General features: G+C 36.5%; 1 protein-coding gene and 1 long non-coding RNA gene across 2 annotated transcripts; both read right to left on the reverse strand.

Moving 5' to 3' along the window:
* Positions 1 to 4,341: 4,341 nt before the first annotated feature.
* On the reverse strand, positions 4,342 to 8,259 carry LOC120715465 (M1-specific T cell receptor alpha chain-like). Its single transcript, XM_040002474.1, has 6 exons — positions 7,884 to 8,259; positions 6,284 to 6,488; positions 5,998 to 6,023; positions 5,867 to 5,911; positions 5,672 to 5,779; positions 4,342 to 4,454 (listed from the first exon to the last, which is right to left on the reverse strand). Coding segments are annotated over exons 1-6 (465 nt in total). The 5' UTR covers positions 7,963 to 8,259; the 3' UTR covers positions 4,342 to 4,452.
* Positions 8,260 to 10,191: 1,932 nt separating this feature from the next.
* Positions 10,192 to 19,368, reverse strand: LOC120715512. Its single transcript, XR_005691643.1, has 3 exons — positions 17,821 to 19,368; positions 11,096 to 11,097; positions 10,192 to 10,204 (listed from the first exon to the last, which is right to left on the reverse strand). It is a non-coding gene; the product is annotated as an uncharacterized LOC120715512 (long non-coding RNA).
* Positions 19,369 to 20,407: the final 1,039 nt, after the last annotated feature.

Raw genomic sequence — 20,407 nt, forward strand, 5'->3', positions numbered from 1 at the left:
AACAATGCTGTTGACTCAGCAAGAAGGTCATGAGTTTAAATCGATGATGTTTGGAGTGACTGTCCCTGTGTGTTTACCCTGTAAGCTGTGTATGGTGCACGCTGCCTTTAATCCTGTGGCAGCTGGAATTTCTCAAAGTCCATCATGTTTCAATGCAAAAAACAAAACAAAACCAGTTGAATTACCTATAATGTCCTGTTATTTGTTTAAATACTCAAATTTGTTTAATCAATACTAAATGTTGTGGGTTGCAAAGTTACATTATTCTCTCTTTTTACATTCTGTGTGTAGTACAGAGGGTAAACCTTTCACACTGATACATAATACAACTGAAATATTATTAATACTTCTTCAGTGTGTTCACTGTGAATTGGGGGCAACATTTCAATTGTTTTAATTTATTGATTCATTTTCAAAAAAAAAGTCTTCAGATCAGTTCAACTTATTTGAATTGAACTTGAACTTGTAAGGTAACAATTCTATTAATACAGAGAAAAACCCAACAATCAGATGACTCTCCATGCACTTTGGTGACAGTGGGGGAAAAAAGCTCCCTTTTAACAGAAAGAAACCTCCAGCAGAACCAGGCTCAGGGACGGTGTATGTGAGGAGCAGGATTTTGAATTCTGGATTTAACAGGAAGCCAAAACAGGAGAAATCTGCTCTCTCTTTCTAGTCCCTGTCAGGACTCTGGCTGCAGCATTTTGGATTAGCTGAAGGCTTTTCAGGGAGTTTTTAGGACTTCCTGATAATAATGAATTACAGTCGTCCAGCCTGGAAGTAATAAATGCATGAACTAGTTTTTCAGCGTCACTCTGAGACAGGATATTTCTAACTTTAGAGATGTTGCACAAATGGAAGAGGCCGTCCATGTCTTTATGTCCATAACATGCAACTGTTTCAATTAGATTGATTGTTATTTTAACTGACTTTTTATTTTTATTTGAACTTTATTGAATTTTATTTTATTTTATTTGTATTGTTTCATTTATTGTTGCATGTGTGTTGTTGCTGCCTGTGTTTGATTGAGTAATTTCTGTAACTGTGAGACCTGGCCAAGATAGGCAGCAGCCTATCAAGGTCTCCCTTGAAAAAGAGGTTTTTAATCTCAATGGGATCTTCCTGGTTAAATAAAGTTAAATAAAAGTTAAAAAAAATAATTATTGTGGGTGATTTTAACATCCATGTAGATGCTAAAAATGACAGCCTCAACATGGCATTTAATCTGTTATTAGACTCAATTGGCTTCTGTCAAAATGTAAAAGAACCCACCCACCACTTTAATCACACTCTAGATCTTGTTTTAACATATGGCATAGAAAACTGAACATTTAACAGTGCTTCCTGAAAACCCTCTCCTGTCTGATCATTTCCTGATAACATTTACATTTACAATAATTGATTACACAGCGGTGGAGAGTAGACGTTTATCACAGTAGATGTCTTTCTGAAAGCGCTGTAACTAAGTTTAAGAATATAATCCACCCACTGTTATCATCTTCAATGCCCTGTACCAACACAGAGCAGAGCAGCTATCTGAACGCTACTCCAACAGAGGTCGATTATCTTGTTAATAATTTTACCTCCTCACTACGTACGACTCTGGATACTGTAGCTCCTGTGAAAACTAAGGTCTCTAATCAGAAGTACTTGACTCCGTGGTATAATTCTCAAACACGTAGCCTAAAGCAGATGACTCGTAATCTGGAGAGGAAATGGCGTGTCACAAATTTAGAGGATCATCATTTAACCTGGAGAAATAGTTTGCTGCTTTATAAGAAAGCCCTCCGCAAAGCCAGAACATCTTACTATTCATCACTGATTGAAGAATAAGAACAACCCCAGGTTTCTCTTCAGCTCTGTAGCCAGGCTGACAAAAAGTCAGAGCTCTTTTGAGCCAACCATCCCTTTAACGTTAACTAGTAATGACTTCATGAACTTCTTCACAAATAAAATTTTAATCATTAGAGAAAAAATTACCAACAATCATCCCACAGATGTAATATTATCTACAGCTACTCTTAGTACCATTGATGTTAAGTTAGACTCTTTTTCTCTAATTGATCTTTCTGAGTTAACTTCAATAATTACTTCCTCCAAACCATCAACATGTCTTTTAGACCCCATTCCTACAAAACTGCTCAAAGAAGTCCTGCCATTAATTAATTCTTCGATCTTAAATATGATCAACCTATCTCTAATAATCAGCTATGTACCACAGGCCTTCAAGCTGGCTGTAGTTAAACCTTTACTCAAAAAGCATCTCTAGACCCAGCAGTCTTAGCTAATTATAGGCCAATCTCCAACCTTCCTTTCATATCAAACATCCTTGAAAGAGTAGTTGTCAAACAGCTAACAGATCATCTGCAGAGGAATGGTTTATTTGAAGAGTTTCAGTCAGGTTTCAGAGCTCATCACAGCACAGAAACAGCTTTAGTGAAGGTTACAAATGATCTTCTTATGGCCTCTGACAGTGGACTCATCTCTGTGCTTGTCCTGCTAGACCTCAGTGCAGCGTTCGATACTGTCGACCATAATATCCTATTAGAGCGATTAGAACATGCTGTAGGTATTACAGGTACTGTAGCTGCAGTGGTTTGTATCATAATCTATCTAATAGACTCCAGTTTTGTGCATGTAAATGGAGAGTCCTCTTCACACACTGAGGTTAATTATGGAGTTCCACAGGGTTCAGTGCTAGGACCAATTCTGTTTACATTATACATGCTTCCCTTAGGCAGCATCATTAGAAGACATAGCATACATTTACACTGCTATGCAGATGACACCCAGCTCTATCTATCCATGAAGCCAGATAACACACACCAATGAGTTAAACTGCAGGAATGTCTTAACAGGGAAGCCAATGAAGGGAAGCCAAAACAGGAGAAATCTGCTCTCTCTTTCTAGTCCCTGTCAGGACTCTTGCTGCAGCATTTTGGATTAGCTGAAGGCTTTTCAGTGAGTTTTTAGGACATCCTGATAATAATGAATTACAGTCGTCCAGCCTGGAAGTAATAAATGCATGAACTAGTTTTTCAGCGTCACTCTGAGACAGGATATTTCTGACTTTAGAGATGTTGCACAAATGGAAGAACGCAGTCTTACATATTTGTTTAAAATGACTCCAAGGTTCCTCACAGCGTTACTGGAGGCCAAGGTAATGCCATCCAGAGTAAGAATCTGCTTAGATACCATATTTCTAAGCTTTTCAGGGCCGAGTACAATAACCTCAGTTTGATCTGAATTAAGAAGCAGAAAGTTAGCGGCCATCCAGGTCTTTATATCTTTAAATCCAGAATTCAAAATCCTGCTCCTCACATACAAGGTCTTAAATAATCAGGCCCCATCTTATCTTAATGACCTTGTAGTACTATATCACCCTATTAGAGCACTTCGCTCTCGCTCTGCAGGCCTACTTGTTGTTCCTAGAGTATTTAAAAGTAGAATGGGAGGCAGAGTCTTCAGTTTTCAGGCCCCTCTTCTGTGGAACCAGCTTCCAGTTTGGATTCGGGAGACAGACACTATCTCTACTTTCAAGATTAGGCTTCAAACTTTCCTTTTTGCTAAAGCATATAGTTAGGGCTGGACCAGGTGACCCTGAATGAAATTATTCATCTCTGGCTCTCTTCTATAGTGAGTCTTTGTCCAGTCTTCCTCCCCTGACCCTTTGACGGCCACAGCAGATGGTCACTCCTCCCTCTCCTGGTTCTGCTGGACGCTTATAATTTGTCAATAATTGACTTGCTTGATCAAAATCTGACAGTATTGTTCATAACTTCATCAAGTTTGACAAGGTCCTCAAAACTACTCGCAGCCCGACACCATGACACGGCCTAAACCTGACAGATTGTTGTATACACTTACTGTTGTACCTCTCTCAAGGACGCTTCATACATAGTGATAAAGATTTAAATTTTTCACTCCATCAGACCTGTTGACACCGATTTAGAGCTGTTCCTGTGTAATTTTACATATCCTAGCCTTTTACAGGTTCTTTGGAAAGTCTTCTGTAAAATTATAGTTAAACATGTGACCTACAGTCTGACGTGCTGTGGTCAGTAAAAATAGAATCATGCTACATAAATGCAAATAATCCAGAATAAAAACAATCTCACTGTGTTGTTTTTAGCTTTTATTACCACATCACACAAAGAAGTAATTGAAAGAACAATCTGTTAAACATAACTGTGACATTTACATCATCAAGCGAGACAGAGTTTAATTCATTCATAAAAAAACATCAGTGATAATATGTAAAGATAACATAAAATCAAACTTTTTGGATCAATCAACAATGTATTAAAGGATAACTTCTATAGAGAGTTATTAACAGATGGTATGATAAACAGGTAATATGATATTTATACATGATATACACGCTGAAGCTCAGTGAACTTCAAGTTTCATCCAGTCACACAGAAAGTTGTCCTCTTGGGGTTTCTGTGAAGTTTCTGAAAGACAAAACATAAAAAAGAAATTTGATTCATGTGAACTGAAGCTGCTTTAATACAAACAGTAAAAACAAACTTCACATGCTGCTGGTTTGAAACCTGACGTTTGTTATTGTCACGGTTTCTTTTCTATCCAGGAGACAAAGTAGATACAAGAAAAATGACACATTTACATATTATCTAAATATGAAAACTGACCAAAAATATTCCTGCTGTTTTAAAAAAAAACGTAACTGTTGATTAAGACGTCAGGTAGCTCTCCTTTCTTTAACCTGGTCCTGTGAGAGAGTTTTCAGGAACCAACACCAACAGAATCACTTTCAAATGTAACAGTTTCTGTTTTGTATGTAGAAGAAATAAAAGAACAGCTTTTCATACAGACAGAGCTTTAAAGAGTATCAAAGAGAAACCCATACACTGTTACTGAACCACGCGAGTCACAGGTGAGGACTCTGTAATAACCTCTGCTGCTTCCCACGGGGAATTTTTAACTCTGATAATCTCAAAGGCAAAACAAAAGATTTTATAAGATCACCCAATGTTCATGAGACAGAGTTTAGGAAGTTTGACATTCACCTTGGTTTTATCCACATCCCTGGATTAGACGATCAGGGAAAAAACAACTTGTTTTCTATCTCGAGGTCGATGTATAAACTGGATCTTCGTGTGTCGTCTTGTATCATTTCCACTGAGGCAACACAGCTCCATGGACCGTATTTATCATTTTTTAGGATTTGTTTTGGTCAGTTAAAAATATTTAATCAAATTTTCATGTTTAAATATTGGAAATTATTATTTTTTTTTTGTTTAAGAAGTCCAAACCGTTACCAAAATGATTTTATTGCCTCAACGTGACAGGATGTGGACTATGAACTCTGATCCAGAGCTTTGATATTCCAACAACTCCCAATGGACATAAAGCAGATTTCCATTTCTAACATGCTCTAAGTTTATATCACAGCTTGACTGATCCTGGGTTATTCTGCAGTCCTCAAATGTGGAAAATTGGCAAATGCAGGTAAAAGTTTCCCAAATGCAGGCTCCATATTAACTGTTAGTGGTCTGTGTACTAAAACTTTTTCTTCTCATTGGAAAATGAACAAAAAGGTTCAATAAAGCTCGAACATGTTTGTCTCTCTGTGTGTGTGTTGGAGATAACAGTCAAACATCTCCCCAGTCACCAGGCCACAAACACGTTACATTTGTTTTGTACTCACACTGACTAATCCACAGCCGCAGAGTCATTATGATGTTAAAGATGATGGTCTTGATGAAGATCACTCTGAGAGCCAGGATGGTCAGAGACATGAGGTTCACCTTTGGATCTGCAAACAGCACAATCAGAAAAATGTCAGCCAACAGACACAAACAGCTTCTTTCAATCCACCTGTTTAATCAGATCTAATACATACCTGGCTCCAAAACATCAACACATTTCTTGTCACCACTGCCTGGATCTGAAGAAAATCAAACAGATAAAAGTGGTAATTAGCTTCATTTCAAAGTAAATCTTCCTTTTGAGCAGGAATTTCAAATTTCACACTTATAGCAGAAACCACAAAATGTAGTCTGACAGTAAAATACATATATGTAGGTTTCTGTTAAGATTAAAGTGTTATGTACACACGATACATAAAAGGTTCTTATGGAAAAGTAGATTCAGTGGATTTGGGGAGTTACGCATCAAAACAATCTGCTACTTAAATCCAAATGTGAATATCAAGCTTTTGATTGATGACACTTTTCTGAAGTATCAATGTTTTGTTTTTTCCCAATTATGTCATTAATTATATGATGAAAATAATTCGTATGAATTTCTTGATACTTACGTCCACATTTCGTTTGCATTTCCGCCTGGAAAAACCACCTGGTTGTACAGATCCAAGTTTGGTGATATTGCCACAGCTTTTGTCATATTGGGAGTCTTGAAATACACATGGCTGGATGTTGCATTGTGTCTGCTGAACCCAGTTGCCAGGCATGCCGCGTCGTCGGGTTCTCCCACTCTGAAATAGGATGGCTTGTGCTCTGTCCCTGAAAAACACAAACGAACAACTCATGAACAAACTGGAATAACGTGGAATTATCTGCATTCGTCTCAAAACCTCTGATCACTTGTTGACCAAAGAAACGAGGTTCAATCCAAAGAGACGAGTTCACTCACAGACACACTGTGATTCAGACATGGTCAAAAACATCTGAGCTGCCAAGATCAAACTCATCAAAAGGATAATCAGAATGATGCTGCACTCTGTAAAACACGGTTTCTAAACTTTGTAAAACTCTGCTGATGGTGTTTGTAGAGTTTTCCATGTTGTTAACACGAGAACACTTTCACTTAATGGCCTTTCCACTGGAAGTTTCTCATGTGGATTTGTCTTCATTTGGTCCACAGCAGGAATTTACTACTTCATCACAACACAATTACAACTTCAGGTAGCAGCTGTTGTGACTCACACGAGTGGACATATATATGTTGAAATTATTTATCTAATATTTTAAGTTAAATATATATTTTTTACCAGCATTATAAAACATGTTACGTGACTCAGTCTTTCGTTTTAAAGTAACTTGTTTAAAGTGCATTCATGGTGTTTGGTGCAGTAGTTTCATAAAAACAAGTTATTTGTCTGTGTTGTAGTATTTAGTATTAAATAAATATAAATCTGTTCACAAATACTGTACTCAATTAAAATATTATATTGGAGCTTTTTAGTTATGAGCGCCTGCTTACTATGTATTTATACAAAAGTTTATTTAGTTTCAAAAATATTTCATACAGTGAGGTGAAATAATGGTCAGATATTACTTTATATTACATTAAGTGCAAAGTATTTCCTATTGAGATCTTATATTTAACTCAGTTCTGAATTCAGGAAAATGGAAAACATTTAATAATTTCATTAATTTTTCAGGTTATGCAGACGATCCACTTACTTGAGGATGAAATTAGTGTGATTCCTGATCCAAATATGACTTTGTAATTATTGTTATTCACACTGCAGCTAAACCAGTTACAAAAACCAGTGCAGCTCTTAACCATGTATATGTAAATAATACTAGTTCAAAATTTGGTTCCATCACCAAATATGATGATAAGTTAAAGTATAAACTAACGTGCGCTTAAACGTCTCACCAATTATTATTATTATTATTAATTTCAGATCCTACACGGAGCTCGATCTGGATATTTTACTTGCTTCCTCTAAACATGCAACGATAACAAATGTTCATGTTTGAAACTTACTCTTTAGTGATGAATCAGGATTTACGTTTGTTTACTGAGTTCTAATATTTTAGGATGTTCAAAAATGCTGAACATGTGTGAACAGAAAAATAATTTACTGATGGAAACGAATTTACATTTAACAACCGCACTGATACGACCACCCTGAACACTGCAGACAGATTATACGTAAACGCACTTACGTGACTGTACAGTAACTCTGACCCCAGAAGCAAAAACCAGCTTGTTGTTATTACTGTTCACACAGTGAATCAGTGGCATTCAAAAACTCAAACACTCCGTGTTTCACTCAGCTTCTGCTTCTTTTGCTAAATAAATAAACACATTTTTCCGTGATATATAAAATGTTTCCCATCATTACAACCTAAATCAGAAATTCAGAAGCAATAGTTTGGTTTACAGTTTGTGTTTTGCTGACCTGGAAGAGTTTGTTTGATTTAAGTGACATCATCTGTCCAAACAAAGACTGCTGCTCCTGTTGTTCCATCATCGCTCACTGAAATCACTCAGGTCCAATCAAATCCAAATTTTGTTGGTGTAGAAGCTTTTTTCTGAATAGCACTTTTTCACTCACTTGTTTGAACTCTCAGACGACTTCCTGAACCAAAAATCAGTTTCCAATTATTACTCTTCACACTATGAACGATCCAGCAACAAAAACCTGCGATTCACACGCAGCAGCAGCAGCAGTGGAGCCCAACAGACAACAAACTGATATTAACTGAGTCACTGATCATGTGTTTACACTTTCCCTTTTCCCCATAATCTCTACAATTTGCTTTTGTTAATTATATATTTAATTAATCTAATTGGGTAAAAGATCCTTTGAGGTTTCAGGTAAAGTATCCAGTGTTTAAAAGAAAGAAGGAAAAATCAGCCAAATGAAACTGTGAATAAGGTGAAGCTGATCGAAGCTTAACTGAGGTTAAATGTATTTGTGTAATAAAAAACATGAAATAATAAATAGCATTAAAAGTCTCGACCATGTGAGAAAATCCCAGCAGGTTGACTCTGTTCATCTGAGTTATATTTGTTTTCAAAGACTTATTTTTCATTACATTCACAGATGTGTGTGTGTGTGTGTGTGTGTGTGTGTGTGTGTGTGTGTGTGTGTGTGTGTGTGTGTGTGTGTGTCACTAAATGTGATAACAGAATTATCTTTAGAAAATTATAGGATGTTTTTGCTCATGTCATTTAAATCTAACATTAAAAGAATGATAATATTTACATTTTTAAAGTTGCAGATGCTGATAACTTCTCTTCTGTCAAACATGTGAGATTGGTGAAGTCGTGATTATTTATAATTTTAACAATGTGAGATGTACTAAACATCGAACGTTGATGTGCAGTTTTAATGAAGGGAAACTCTTACTCTGATGTATTTTCAGCTCAGTTCCTCGTCCAAAGATCAGCTTTCGTGTCCCATCATTCACACACTGACTTACTTCATCACAGAAACTGAACAGGTCAAAGTGTCGCCTGCTGTTTATGGATCGGGGACATTTAAGTGCAGACGTAGTCAGAACCAGTGTCTCTGGCCTGCTTAAACCTTAAAACCAAACACTAAGCTGCCATGTGAATGAAAAGCATTATTTAAGGACATTAGTTCACTCACTCGTACCTCGCACCCTTAAAGCTGCACTTTGTAACTTAAATGATTATATAGATATACAGTGTTTGGACTCTTAGAATGAACAATAACTATCAAATTAAAATCAAATTAATAACTAATAACTTCTAATAACGCCTCGTTTTTCTTCTTCTCTTGCAGTAAACACGACTCACTCACTGTCAGAGAGGATGAGTTTCATTCCAGATCCAAACTGTAGTTTTTCATCAGCTGATGAGAAGACTGATCAATAACTTATCTACACCTTACAGGACGTTTGTGCTCAGTGTCATTTTTCTCTTTGCTTGTTTTTAGATAAATGATCTTATTTAAAAATTATTATTTACTAAAAGTCATATTCCAAATGTAAAATGAGAAGTGTTCAGTGATGTTTGTGTGTTTCATAAACCTACTTTTCTCTATTTTCAGCTCGGTTCCGTCTCCAAACACGAGTTTTCCCGTCCCATCGTTCACACAGTGAAACCCTTCTTAACTTAAACTCAGTAATCAGCTGACATCTTCACAGTAACTAATAACATATATAATTATAAGAGTAATGATATTAACAGCTAAGCACGTTGGATCAGTCGTGTATTTACCTCAAATTTAACCTAAAAGACTGAAACTCAGTGATGATAATCTTATTCATCAACTTTGGTTTGCAGATGAAGCCGATCGTTTCACGATTATTTTGGGTTGTTGAAATATTAACTTGTAAAATCTCTTAAGAATACAATAAATACAATTACTCCGTGTTGTGCTGACAAACTGTGGCTCTGTAACAGACGTATTAAAGTGTAATAAGTTCAAGAAGACGTCAGGACAAAAGAAAAACGGTTTCAAAGACAGAAAGGACCATTTAGTTCTGAGTCATGATTAATAAATGATAAATGGCTCACGAGTTTGAATAATCAGCCTGGTTCCACCTCCAAAGTGGAGTTTTCTGCCTCCAGAGTCAGTCACACTGCACGCTGCTGCAAACCAAAAACCTGAACTACAAAACTGCATTTAGTGTAAACGGTTTGTTTGTGACAATAACTGCTGAGAACTCAGTGAAGTGTTTCTTACATATAAACTCAAGTTTCATGCATTCAGTCATGAAATTATGAAATTTTGTCGAAAGACTTCCTTGAACACATGAAACTATTGTAATGTTTCTTTTAAGTGACTGCAGGCACTTTACATTTACTGCTGAATTATGACTTTTTTCAATGGTTGGAGTTTAAAGCATGTTTTTGTGTGTAATGTTGTAGAGTTAATCTGAATGATTGCTCCGCTGTAATGTTGTGACTGATAACTTCGATACACGATCTTTGGATTATGAATAAAACGAGCTTACAGGCATCAACTGTGAGTTTGGTTTAAGAAAACAAAACCCCAACAAAGTAAATCACATCTGCATCTGATGACAATAATTCACCAGCTGATGTTACAATAACAGCTGACCTCACTTTTATTTAAGATTGAATATTAATGTAGTAAAACTACCTTCAGTCCCATCTACAGTTCAGACTTACTGGTTTCTACATGCAGAGCTGTTCCAGTGCTGAACAGGAGCTTCACGCCGTCATTCACACACTGAGAACAGACTCAGCAAAAACCAGTGAGGGCTCAGCGAGGGCGAAATACATGAAACCAGTTTAAGGCTGGACTTTTGTTCCTGTGTTTATAAAGGATTTAAAGCGACTGGAATTTAAAAACACATAATGTTACCATAAGGTAGACGTGGCAGACACAATGTAACTGTAATTACCAAGGTTACCAAACCTCCACGTACTGAACTACTCCTTTGGTTAAACAGATGGACTTACTGAAGCCTTCACCACAGGTGAGTTTCTAAAGCCCAGAGTCAGTCACACACTCAGAGACTGAACCAGCACCATGAAGTGTGATACATGTAGGGGCCTGATGAAGAATAACCACAGAGACATGTTTCTGATGTCAGTCAGAGTGATTTAGTTCATCAAGTTTTTGAATTATATTATGTGATAGTTATTCTCCTGTGAGAACACCATCAGACTTCATAAAAAAACGTAAAGTTATTCCTTTTATTTTTACATGATCTCATTTTAGTTGTTTTGAAGGCTCAGCAGGAGAACAGCGAAAGAAATTAGGATTTATTTTAAGTCTTCTTTCTCCAAACAAACAGACTGGTTCGTCTTACACACTTGACTCAATGTGTTTTGGAGTCAATTAATAAAAAAACTGTTTTTTATTAAAATGTTTTTGTTTTTAAATCTCAGAGTTAAACTGATTCTGTTAACAGCTGTTTAAATGTTCTGACGTGTAGCACGTTAAATCTACATGTGACTTTTATAAATCATTCTTTTCCAGCTGAATCAAACTCCAACACCGTCATCAACAAACTGTATTATATATCTGGAATATTTGAATCCGACTCACTGCTGTTCACAGTCAGCTTAGTTCCTTTTCCAAAGAGAAGTTTCCAGTTTGCTCCTGAGGCAGTCGCACTGTAGAGCTGATCTCAGCATTAACTGGAGTCAGAATCAAATCACTGATGATGGGACAACTTTGGCGTTTTGAACTCTTTGTTACTTTTAGTAAGTTTTTTATCTGTGAGACAGTGAAGAGTAACAACATGCAGATGTTCTAGAAACAGACTTTGTGTCTACTTTTACTTCACAGATATCTGTGGACTGCTGGTATAAACGCTGAGAAACGTCCGCTGTATCATTTCTGTTCCCTAAATAAAAACGACTTACTTGATTCAGTTCTAACTTTTGTGCCCAAACCAAAGACGACTCTGGAGTTTCCGTAGCCAGTCACACAACAAAAAACACAATCACACTAACTGACTTCAGTTAAATGCATTTCCTGAGTGCACATGCCCACAAACAACATATTAACTCATTCATAAAACATCTTTGGCTAATAATATTTTACTTTTTATTTTATTTTTTTTACCAAATTTGGCTTAAAACGAAATATTAATATATATAAAAATGTAAGAGTAGCCAAAATCTACACGTGACAGTTATATGCAGGTCAGAGTGTGATGACGTGTATGTCAGGTAAAGATGAATAACATAAGTGATAATTACAGAACTGAAAGTTTAAAGTTTCTGTCCAAATAAGTAAAAGACAAACTCAGATGTTTACAAACACTTACCCGACTGAACTATGAGTTTACTACCAGAACCAAAGACCAGCTTGTTTCCATAGTTATTCACACAGTAACACTAACGGTGACATAAACCTAAGAGATAAGCTCTGACATAGAAACTAAAATTAGTGCTGATGAAATGTGGAACAATCCAAAATGCAGGAATAATTTTCCATGTTTGGACTAACCTGGTTTTTATTACTAACTGTGGTTTGATTTAACGAACTGCTGGTAATAATTCCACTTACTGTCCATCACCGTCATTTTTATGCCGTTCCCGAAAACTATTTTCCAGCTCCCCGTCCCAGTCACACAGTGTGTGTGCGCTCAGCAAAAACTACCTGAGAAGGCCGTCGTCTGTGAGAAGCTGTGCGCTAATCAGTAAAGAACTGCTAGATTACTAGATTATCGGTTTGTGGTAATTTATGTGTTATGTTTTTTATCTTTATAGTTAAAAACCTCAACATAACTAATTATAACATGAAGAATATCATTAAACTGCAAACACATACAGAGGCTGAACTGTGTTTGCACAGATGTGAACAGTTACAGTATCACAGCCATGCGCCTGCTGGGTTTCTCTCTGTGTGTGATTGTAGGGTCTGCCTTACAGTGTGAAGCACCCTGAGGTGACTGTAGTTGTGATTTGATGCTGTATAAATAAAACTGAATTGAAAATTGAATAATTACAAGAACTGTGTTTGTGTCTAATAATAATAATGATAATAATGATAATAGTGTGACATTGTTTGGGATGTGAAAAAGGACTTACTGGAGCTAACTGTCAGTGTAATGCCAGAACCAAAGCTGAGTTTGGATGATCCAGAGAACGTCACGCTGTGACCGCTGTCAGCACTTAAACCCAGAGCTGCAGGTGAGCGTGAGTGAACGTCTTCACCTTTAAAGGTGTTTAAATAAATCATGAACGTCTTGATTAATCAAACTGCAGAATGAGTAAAATCAGTTGATTTAAAGTCATTGTCGACAACACCACATAAAGGACTCACTTGGTGTTTGGTTGTTGCAACACGTGTAACTACTTAGGTAACTAAAGTACAAGAAAATTATTTTTAATTCCGATACTTAATATTTACTAAAGTTACTCACTGGTTACTATGGTTACTTTGGTCCCTTCTCCAAACAGGAGTTTGAAGCTCGCCCCTCCAGCAGTCACACAGTGGAGGCAACATGAACGTTTACCCACAGCAACGATGGGCAGACAAGTGAAAACTGTGTCTGGACGTCATGTGTGTATTTTATATATTGTTGTTTTATTGCTGCTTCTCAAACAACTATTTAGCAAATTTGTTTAATCAAACTAACAGAACAGCAAAAATTTAAACTGCACTTACTGGAACTGACGGACAGTTTAATGCCAGAACCAAACAGGAGTCTGACGCCTCCAGTCACACTTGGAGAAATGCTACCACATAAACTCATAGCTGACACATGGAAGAGCAACAGGTAGTGAACACGTGCAGCATGTTTATGAATCTGAAAATATTTCCAGTATTTGAAAATGATTAAAACTTTAACACGGGTCCGTTTTGAGTTGGGCTGCAGTTCTTCCAGATAATGATTGAAACATCTAAACTGCTCTGCTTTTCTAACTGTGGTGTCGTAGCTGAAGGTGATGTAATGGTCATTAGTGCTTTGATTAAGGACTTCATGTTAAGTATCGTATTAAATCAAAAAGCTGTTTTTATTCACAAATCAACAAGTAGCTGTAACTGCTGTGGGCAGTGTTTCAGTCCTGCACTGAGCTCTCCTTCTCAGGATTTCACAGTTTCATCACTTTAACAAATGTACAGTACGCATGTTACAGGAAACAGTAAATATATTGTTTACATATTATTTGAATTATTTGGATACTCACTGGCTTCAGTGATTAATTTAACACCAGCCCCAAAGAATAACCTCCAGCTTGCTCCAGTAGCAGTCACACAGTCGCTCCTCTCACACAAATAAGTGATCGACAGTGATGAACACTGAAGTCGTGATCTGTGAGCTGCATATATGGAAAAGCTCAACATGGACGCACAACATCACCAGTGCAAGAGATACCAGTGTAAGTGCACCAGTATCACGTATCCAATGCTCAGATAGTAAATGTGTTTTTCCAAATGTCAGTTTTTAGGTTTGTGAGCAGCAGTCAGAGAGGATGTGCTCCAGGCTGTACGTGCACCACTGCTCTAACCCAAACTAACTCTTTTATAATCTGTCATTTACTATAAAAGCACTTTGAGCTCTGCTGAAAAGCCCAAACAGAAACGACATCTTTGTGTGGACGCAACGGTTAAAAACAGCTGAATGTATCAAAGGGCTGAGTCACAGGGAGCTCGTTTAGCATGTTATTATCTCATATTTCACACAGTGTCAAAGTACAAACTGACACTCACTGCTTTGTAGAGAAACTTTGGTTCCTTCTCCAAAGATCAGTTTGAAGTTTCCTGATCCAGAAGTCACACAGTGGATCTGCCCTCAACACAAACTGGCTGCCACTGCACACACGTGTGTGACAACACAACGACAGCTAATCTATACGTGGTTTTTCTAAAAGTAAATGTGAACAAAGACTTGTAATGTCCACTTGTACAGGACATGCTGATTATCTGTTTCCTCTTTATAAAGCTGGAAAGCAAAATGAATTTACTTAACTATAAATTTGAGGTTCTACTTGAACTTTTCTTTCAATAACCATATTTTAGAGGAAAATATTGGTTTTATAGGAGCTTTAATTATTTTAAATCTAAAGATGCAAAATAAAAAGAGTTGAACATGATGAAGTTTGTCTGTACAAAGAAGGAACGATGAGATTTTTCCACCTGACTGTCTTTTCAGACCTGGAGTGACTGTGTCTGCTTTACAGTCAGACTGAGCAACACTGTTGGAGGGTTTATTATTTGATTTTATGCACTTGATGTATAACAGAAATGATACTCACACAATTCAACAGTCAGCCGAGTTCCCTCGCCAAAAACTATTTTTCTGTTTCCAGTTCCAGTCACACAGTGCGCCGACGCTCAACAACAACTACGAGCTCACAGTTTCATGTGTCAGGACACGTGTGTGTGTTTCCCCTGATGTCTGAAACATCTAGTTGATATTTGGACTCTCACAAATAATTATTCACTGAATGATCAAACAGTTTGTTAACACGAAACACTGGAGCAGCTGAATGTCACGTTAATTCTAAATGTTTGACACAGCAGCTGTTTATCGCGCAGAGATACTCACTCGTTTCTACCATTAGTTTGGTTCCTGTGCCAAAGACAAGTTTGTAGCTTCCAGTCAGAGACGCACAGTGAAAGATATCAGCACAACTCCACGCAGAGACGGCTCAAACAGAGCTACAGTTGTCTGTGTAACATATATCAAACTTTACTGACAGACTGAACAATTTTACTTGTTAAAATTTACCAGTGAAAATTCAGTGAAAACTTTTCATTGTGTCCTTCACAGAACGTTGATTTTGTTATAGAAGTTTAAATCATTAGGATTGGATGTTAAAGTCACTGCGATTAACATTTATAAAAATTGTTGTTCCATTATTTGAGTTTCATCAGCGTAAAGCGCATCGTCATTATATTCAGTTTATTCTGATCATGGTTTATTGTACTGGTCTTACTGGTTTCCGTGTTCAGTCTGATCCCTGCTGCAAAGACGAGCTTGTTGTTTCTGTTTTCCACACAATAAGAAACACAAACTGACGGTGACAGAGCTGCTGTCATCCAGCACATCAGATAACATAATAAATAAATAGAAAATATACGTTTAACCTTTGAATTTCATGATGGATCTTTTTATATCTTTGCAAATCTGCAGTTGAAGGTTTTTCGCATTTCTAATAAAAGACTTAACTGTTAAAAAAGAACAGAACTCTGGAGATTTCATTTCACTTAATAATAAATGAACTACTGAAATATTAAAGTGATATGTGTTGAATAACGTGTATATTATGTGTGGCTGATGGAGTTTGGCCGGTCAGACTCACGTGTTTGACCCACAGAACAAAGACATCCATCATTCTTCTCATTCACATGCAGCGAACATGTTTGGAGCTCAAACCATTTAAACATCGTTTGTATTAAGTTTCTGTTTGTCTGAATCCTCAGGATTTATTTTTCAGTGACGGAGTTTCACAAAAGCTGACTTTCCTCCTACTTTAAACATTTATATATGTGATATATTTAATCATATGGACACTAATGATACCAAGTAACCTTAAGATTAAAATGAATTCAACTTACTGGCAGCAACATGTAGCTTTGTGCCTCCTCCAAAAATCATCCTATTAACATTCACACAGTTCAAAGCGCCAGTGCTAAAACACCATCAGTGCAGAAACGCTGCTGAGATGGACTCCGGAAGCACAAATATATTTTTCAAATATTTCAATCAACTCTCGTTAAATCATCATGTTAATCATTGTCTGTGCTTCTTTAAAAGAATCCCCATGGCAACGATGTTACTGATAAACGAACTGGACTTTTACTTTGGTTCCACAGAAAAGCTGAATTGCGGTCTGACTTTCTTTGTAGCATTTTTGAGCCCCTGAATGTTGATTTGAATTCATATCATCACTTACAGGTTTCAACGACTAATCTGGTTCCTCCTCCAAACAACATCTTAAATCCAGCATTCACACAACATGAAGCTTCACAGCACAAACCTCTCGTTGGGCTTAGACTAAACACTCCAGTGTCGCTGCTTCAATCAAACTCGTCAGCTTGATTATCACCAGTCATCATTATTTAGACAATATTAACGATCCTAACAATACTTGTGGTTACTCTTCATCACTTACTTGGATTAACGGTTAATCTGGCTCCCAGTCCAAAGATGATCTTACCAGCAGCGTTCACACAACATGAAGCCCGAACACACAAACTGCACTGCAACAAGCTGACTTTAGAAACACTGTTTCTTCTCCTTTGTATTTCCTAATGCTCCTGTTTGCTTAGAAATAAAAAGAAATTAATACTAAAAATTAAAATATTGTTTTTTAATAAACCACATGTGTCACTGGCTTCTAAGGATATAACATATCTGTGGTCTGGATCAGAGAACTTACTGGTTTCAATGGTTAATCTGGTTCCTTTTCCAAACATTATCTTATATCCACCATCCTTCACACAACATGTCGACCCTCAACACAAACTCAGCACTGCTGTTTGTTAGTTATGGTTTTACTTCTTCAGTGTTTCTGTTAGGCTGGTCTAATATTAACGTGCTGTGCTCGTATTTACTGATGTCAATGTTTAATCTGTTTATTTCTGTAGAACTAAAAGAGTTAAAATTCTCTTTTTTAGGATCTTTTGTTTCCACACGTATCTAAAGACTGACGATTTTCAAAATAAAAGTAGTACGTAAGCCTGACATTTACTGAATCAGTTCCACATACGCACGTTTTTCATATGAAAACCACAGTGTGCTCTGTACTTACTGGCTTCCACAGTTAGTTTGGTTCCAGTTCCAAATATAAGCTTAAACCCAGCACCGTCCTTCACACAACAGGAAGACCCACAACACAAACGCAGCACCGACTCTGAGTCCTCTCAGAAAGATAAAAACTCATATAACTGATGTGATTACAAGCTGGTTGTGTTTTTTATGTTAACAATTGATTATTGAGCCTTAATTGATTATTAATATTGAGACCAAATAACTGGAAATGTTTTTGTTTTTTTCTAAGAGCTCTTTACGTCTTGCATTTGTGACTTGCTGACACGAGTCGATCTTTGTTTGATACTCACTGCTCTCCACAGTCAGCTCGACTCCCTTTCCAAACATGATTTTCCAGTTTGAGGAAGTAGTCACACAGTTCAAATCATCTCAACAATAACTGGAGCTATAAAAGCATGCATGTTTAAATCTAGAAGAAATATACATATATATTGAATTAAAATGTATTATTAATCAGTTATAACTGTGTGACGTACAGTCAGACGGGTCCTGGATAATGAAACTAGAGGATTACAGTGAATCATACTCACACAAATCAACAGAAAGCCGAGTTCCCTCAGCAAAAAGTATTTTTTGGTTTCCAGTCACACAGTGCAGCTCCCCTCAACAATAACTCTGACGCAGTTTCATTTCAGGATTTCAATTTGCATTTGTGTTATTAGATATTTAAGTCTATTCTGTCTGTTTGTGTTTCTTTTATTTGTCAGTTTTATAATCCTGTTCCTCATTTTCATCACTGTTCATCACACATTAATTAAATTAATGTGAACAACAATATTTGCTGCTACCGTTGCCTAATATGACCTTTATTTAAACACTTACTTGGATTAATGGTTAATCTGGTTCCCCGTCCGAAGATGATCTTATTAGCAACATTCACACAGCATGAAGCCCCATAACACAAACTAACACAAACTAACACAAACTAACACAAACTAACACAAACTAACACAAACTAACACAAACTAACACAAACACTGGGTAACTGAATTTTTCACCATTAATATTCACACTGTTCGATGCTCTTTTCTAAGACACAGATATACATTCATTCTTAATTAGTGTCTATCTTTTAAAAGGTTTCTGCTTCTATTTTAGAGATGCAGGTTTCTAACGTCCCAACATAATTTATCTCCACTTAATCTTAATTTTATTTTATTTTATAACAGTCAGTTCTTCTGCTGTGGCTGTTCAAACACACACATTATGCAGATGTGTGATTTTAGGGTTGTTTTTAAAAGTAAAAAGTCTTTCAGTAACCATAAAGACTATTCTATGACTATTCTGTCAGCGCTGCACTGAACTGTTTCATGTTTTCTTTTTCGTTTTTGTTCATTTGCTGTTGATTTGACAAACATGTTGAGACTGAATCCTCTAATATTCATAATCACAGATTTTCAGTCAGTGTGTTTCTGAAGTTAATTTAAACCTTTTCTCATCAACATCTAGCATAACATAAAATACGAAGACTTACTTGGATTAATAGTTAATCTGGTTCCGCGTCCAAAGACGATCTTATTAGCAGCATTCACACAATGAGAAGCCCCAGTACACAAACTCAGCATTGAATAGCGGCGATAAACTGCACTTTAAAAGCACATTTTTTAATAATTATTATTCATCTTGTTTTTTAAGCAACAAATATATTTTAATTCTTAAATTTGGTCTTTTTTAAATGTTTCTGACGGGATTTTTCTAGATTTGTTCATTTTATTCTTACTGTTCTTGGGTTTTTGTTTTTAAGTAAAACACATCATCATAATACTTACTGGGCTCAATGGTTAAACTGGTTCCACTTCCAAACATTAGCTTTGTTCGGCTGCCATCATTCACACAGCACGAAGGCCTTCAACACAAACTCAGCAGCCTTCTGTTAATGTACATGTGATGTGATTTAAACTGTTACACCTGGACCTCTGTCCAAACAGTGTGTCGTTACAGGACCACAAATAGTCACACAACATGAAGACAAACACAACATCAGGAATTAATTTACTAATTTGCTCCCATTACCAAAACAAGTTTAGTCTCTCAGCTTGATATTTCCTGATTTTCCTTCATGGACCTGAGTCAAGTTACTTACTTGGTTCAACAGTTAATCTGGTTCCACTTCCAAAGATAAGCTTGTATCCACTGCCACTCGTCACACAACATAAAGACCCACAACACAAACTCACCACTGACTTTGACTCAGCTCAGGAAGCTCATAAAAAATATCTCTTACAGAATTTATGCTCTTGCATGTTGATATAAATGTTACGAATTATTTCTCAACATTTACCAAATTAATCATATTGATTTGTTAAATACAGTTAAGTTGTGCTTTAAAAGTATTTTGTATTTATAATCAATAACAGTACTCACTGGGTTCAACCAATAATCTGCTTCCTCGTCCAAATATCATCTTAGTCGCACCAGTTTTCACACAGCATGAAGCTCCATAACACAAACAGCTAATGGATCACGATGCTCATGTTTCATTAGCTGCATAGTTTACTTTAACAAAA

The sequence above is a fragment of the Simochromis diagramma genome, unplaced genomic scaffold, assembly GCF_900408965.1.
Source record: "Simochromis diagramma unplaced genomic scaffold, fSimDia1.1 OVJJ01000443.1, whole genome shotgun sequence".
NCBI lineage: Eukaryota > Metazoa > Chordata > Actinopteri > Cichliformes > Cichlidae > Simochromis > Simochromis diagramma.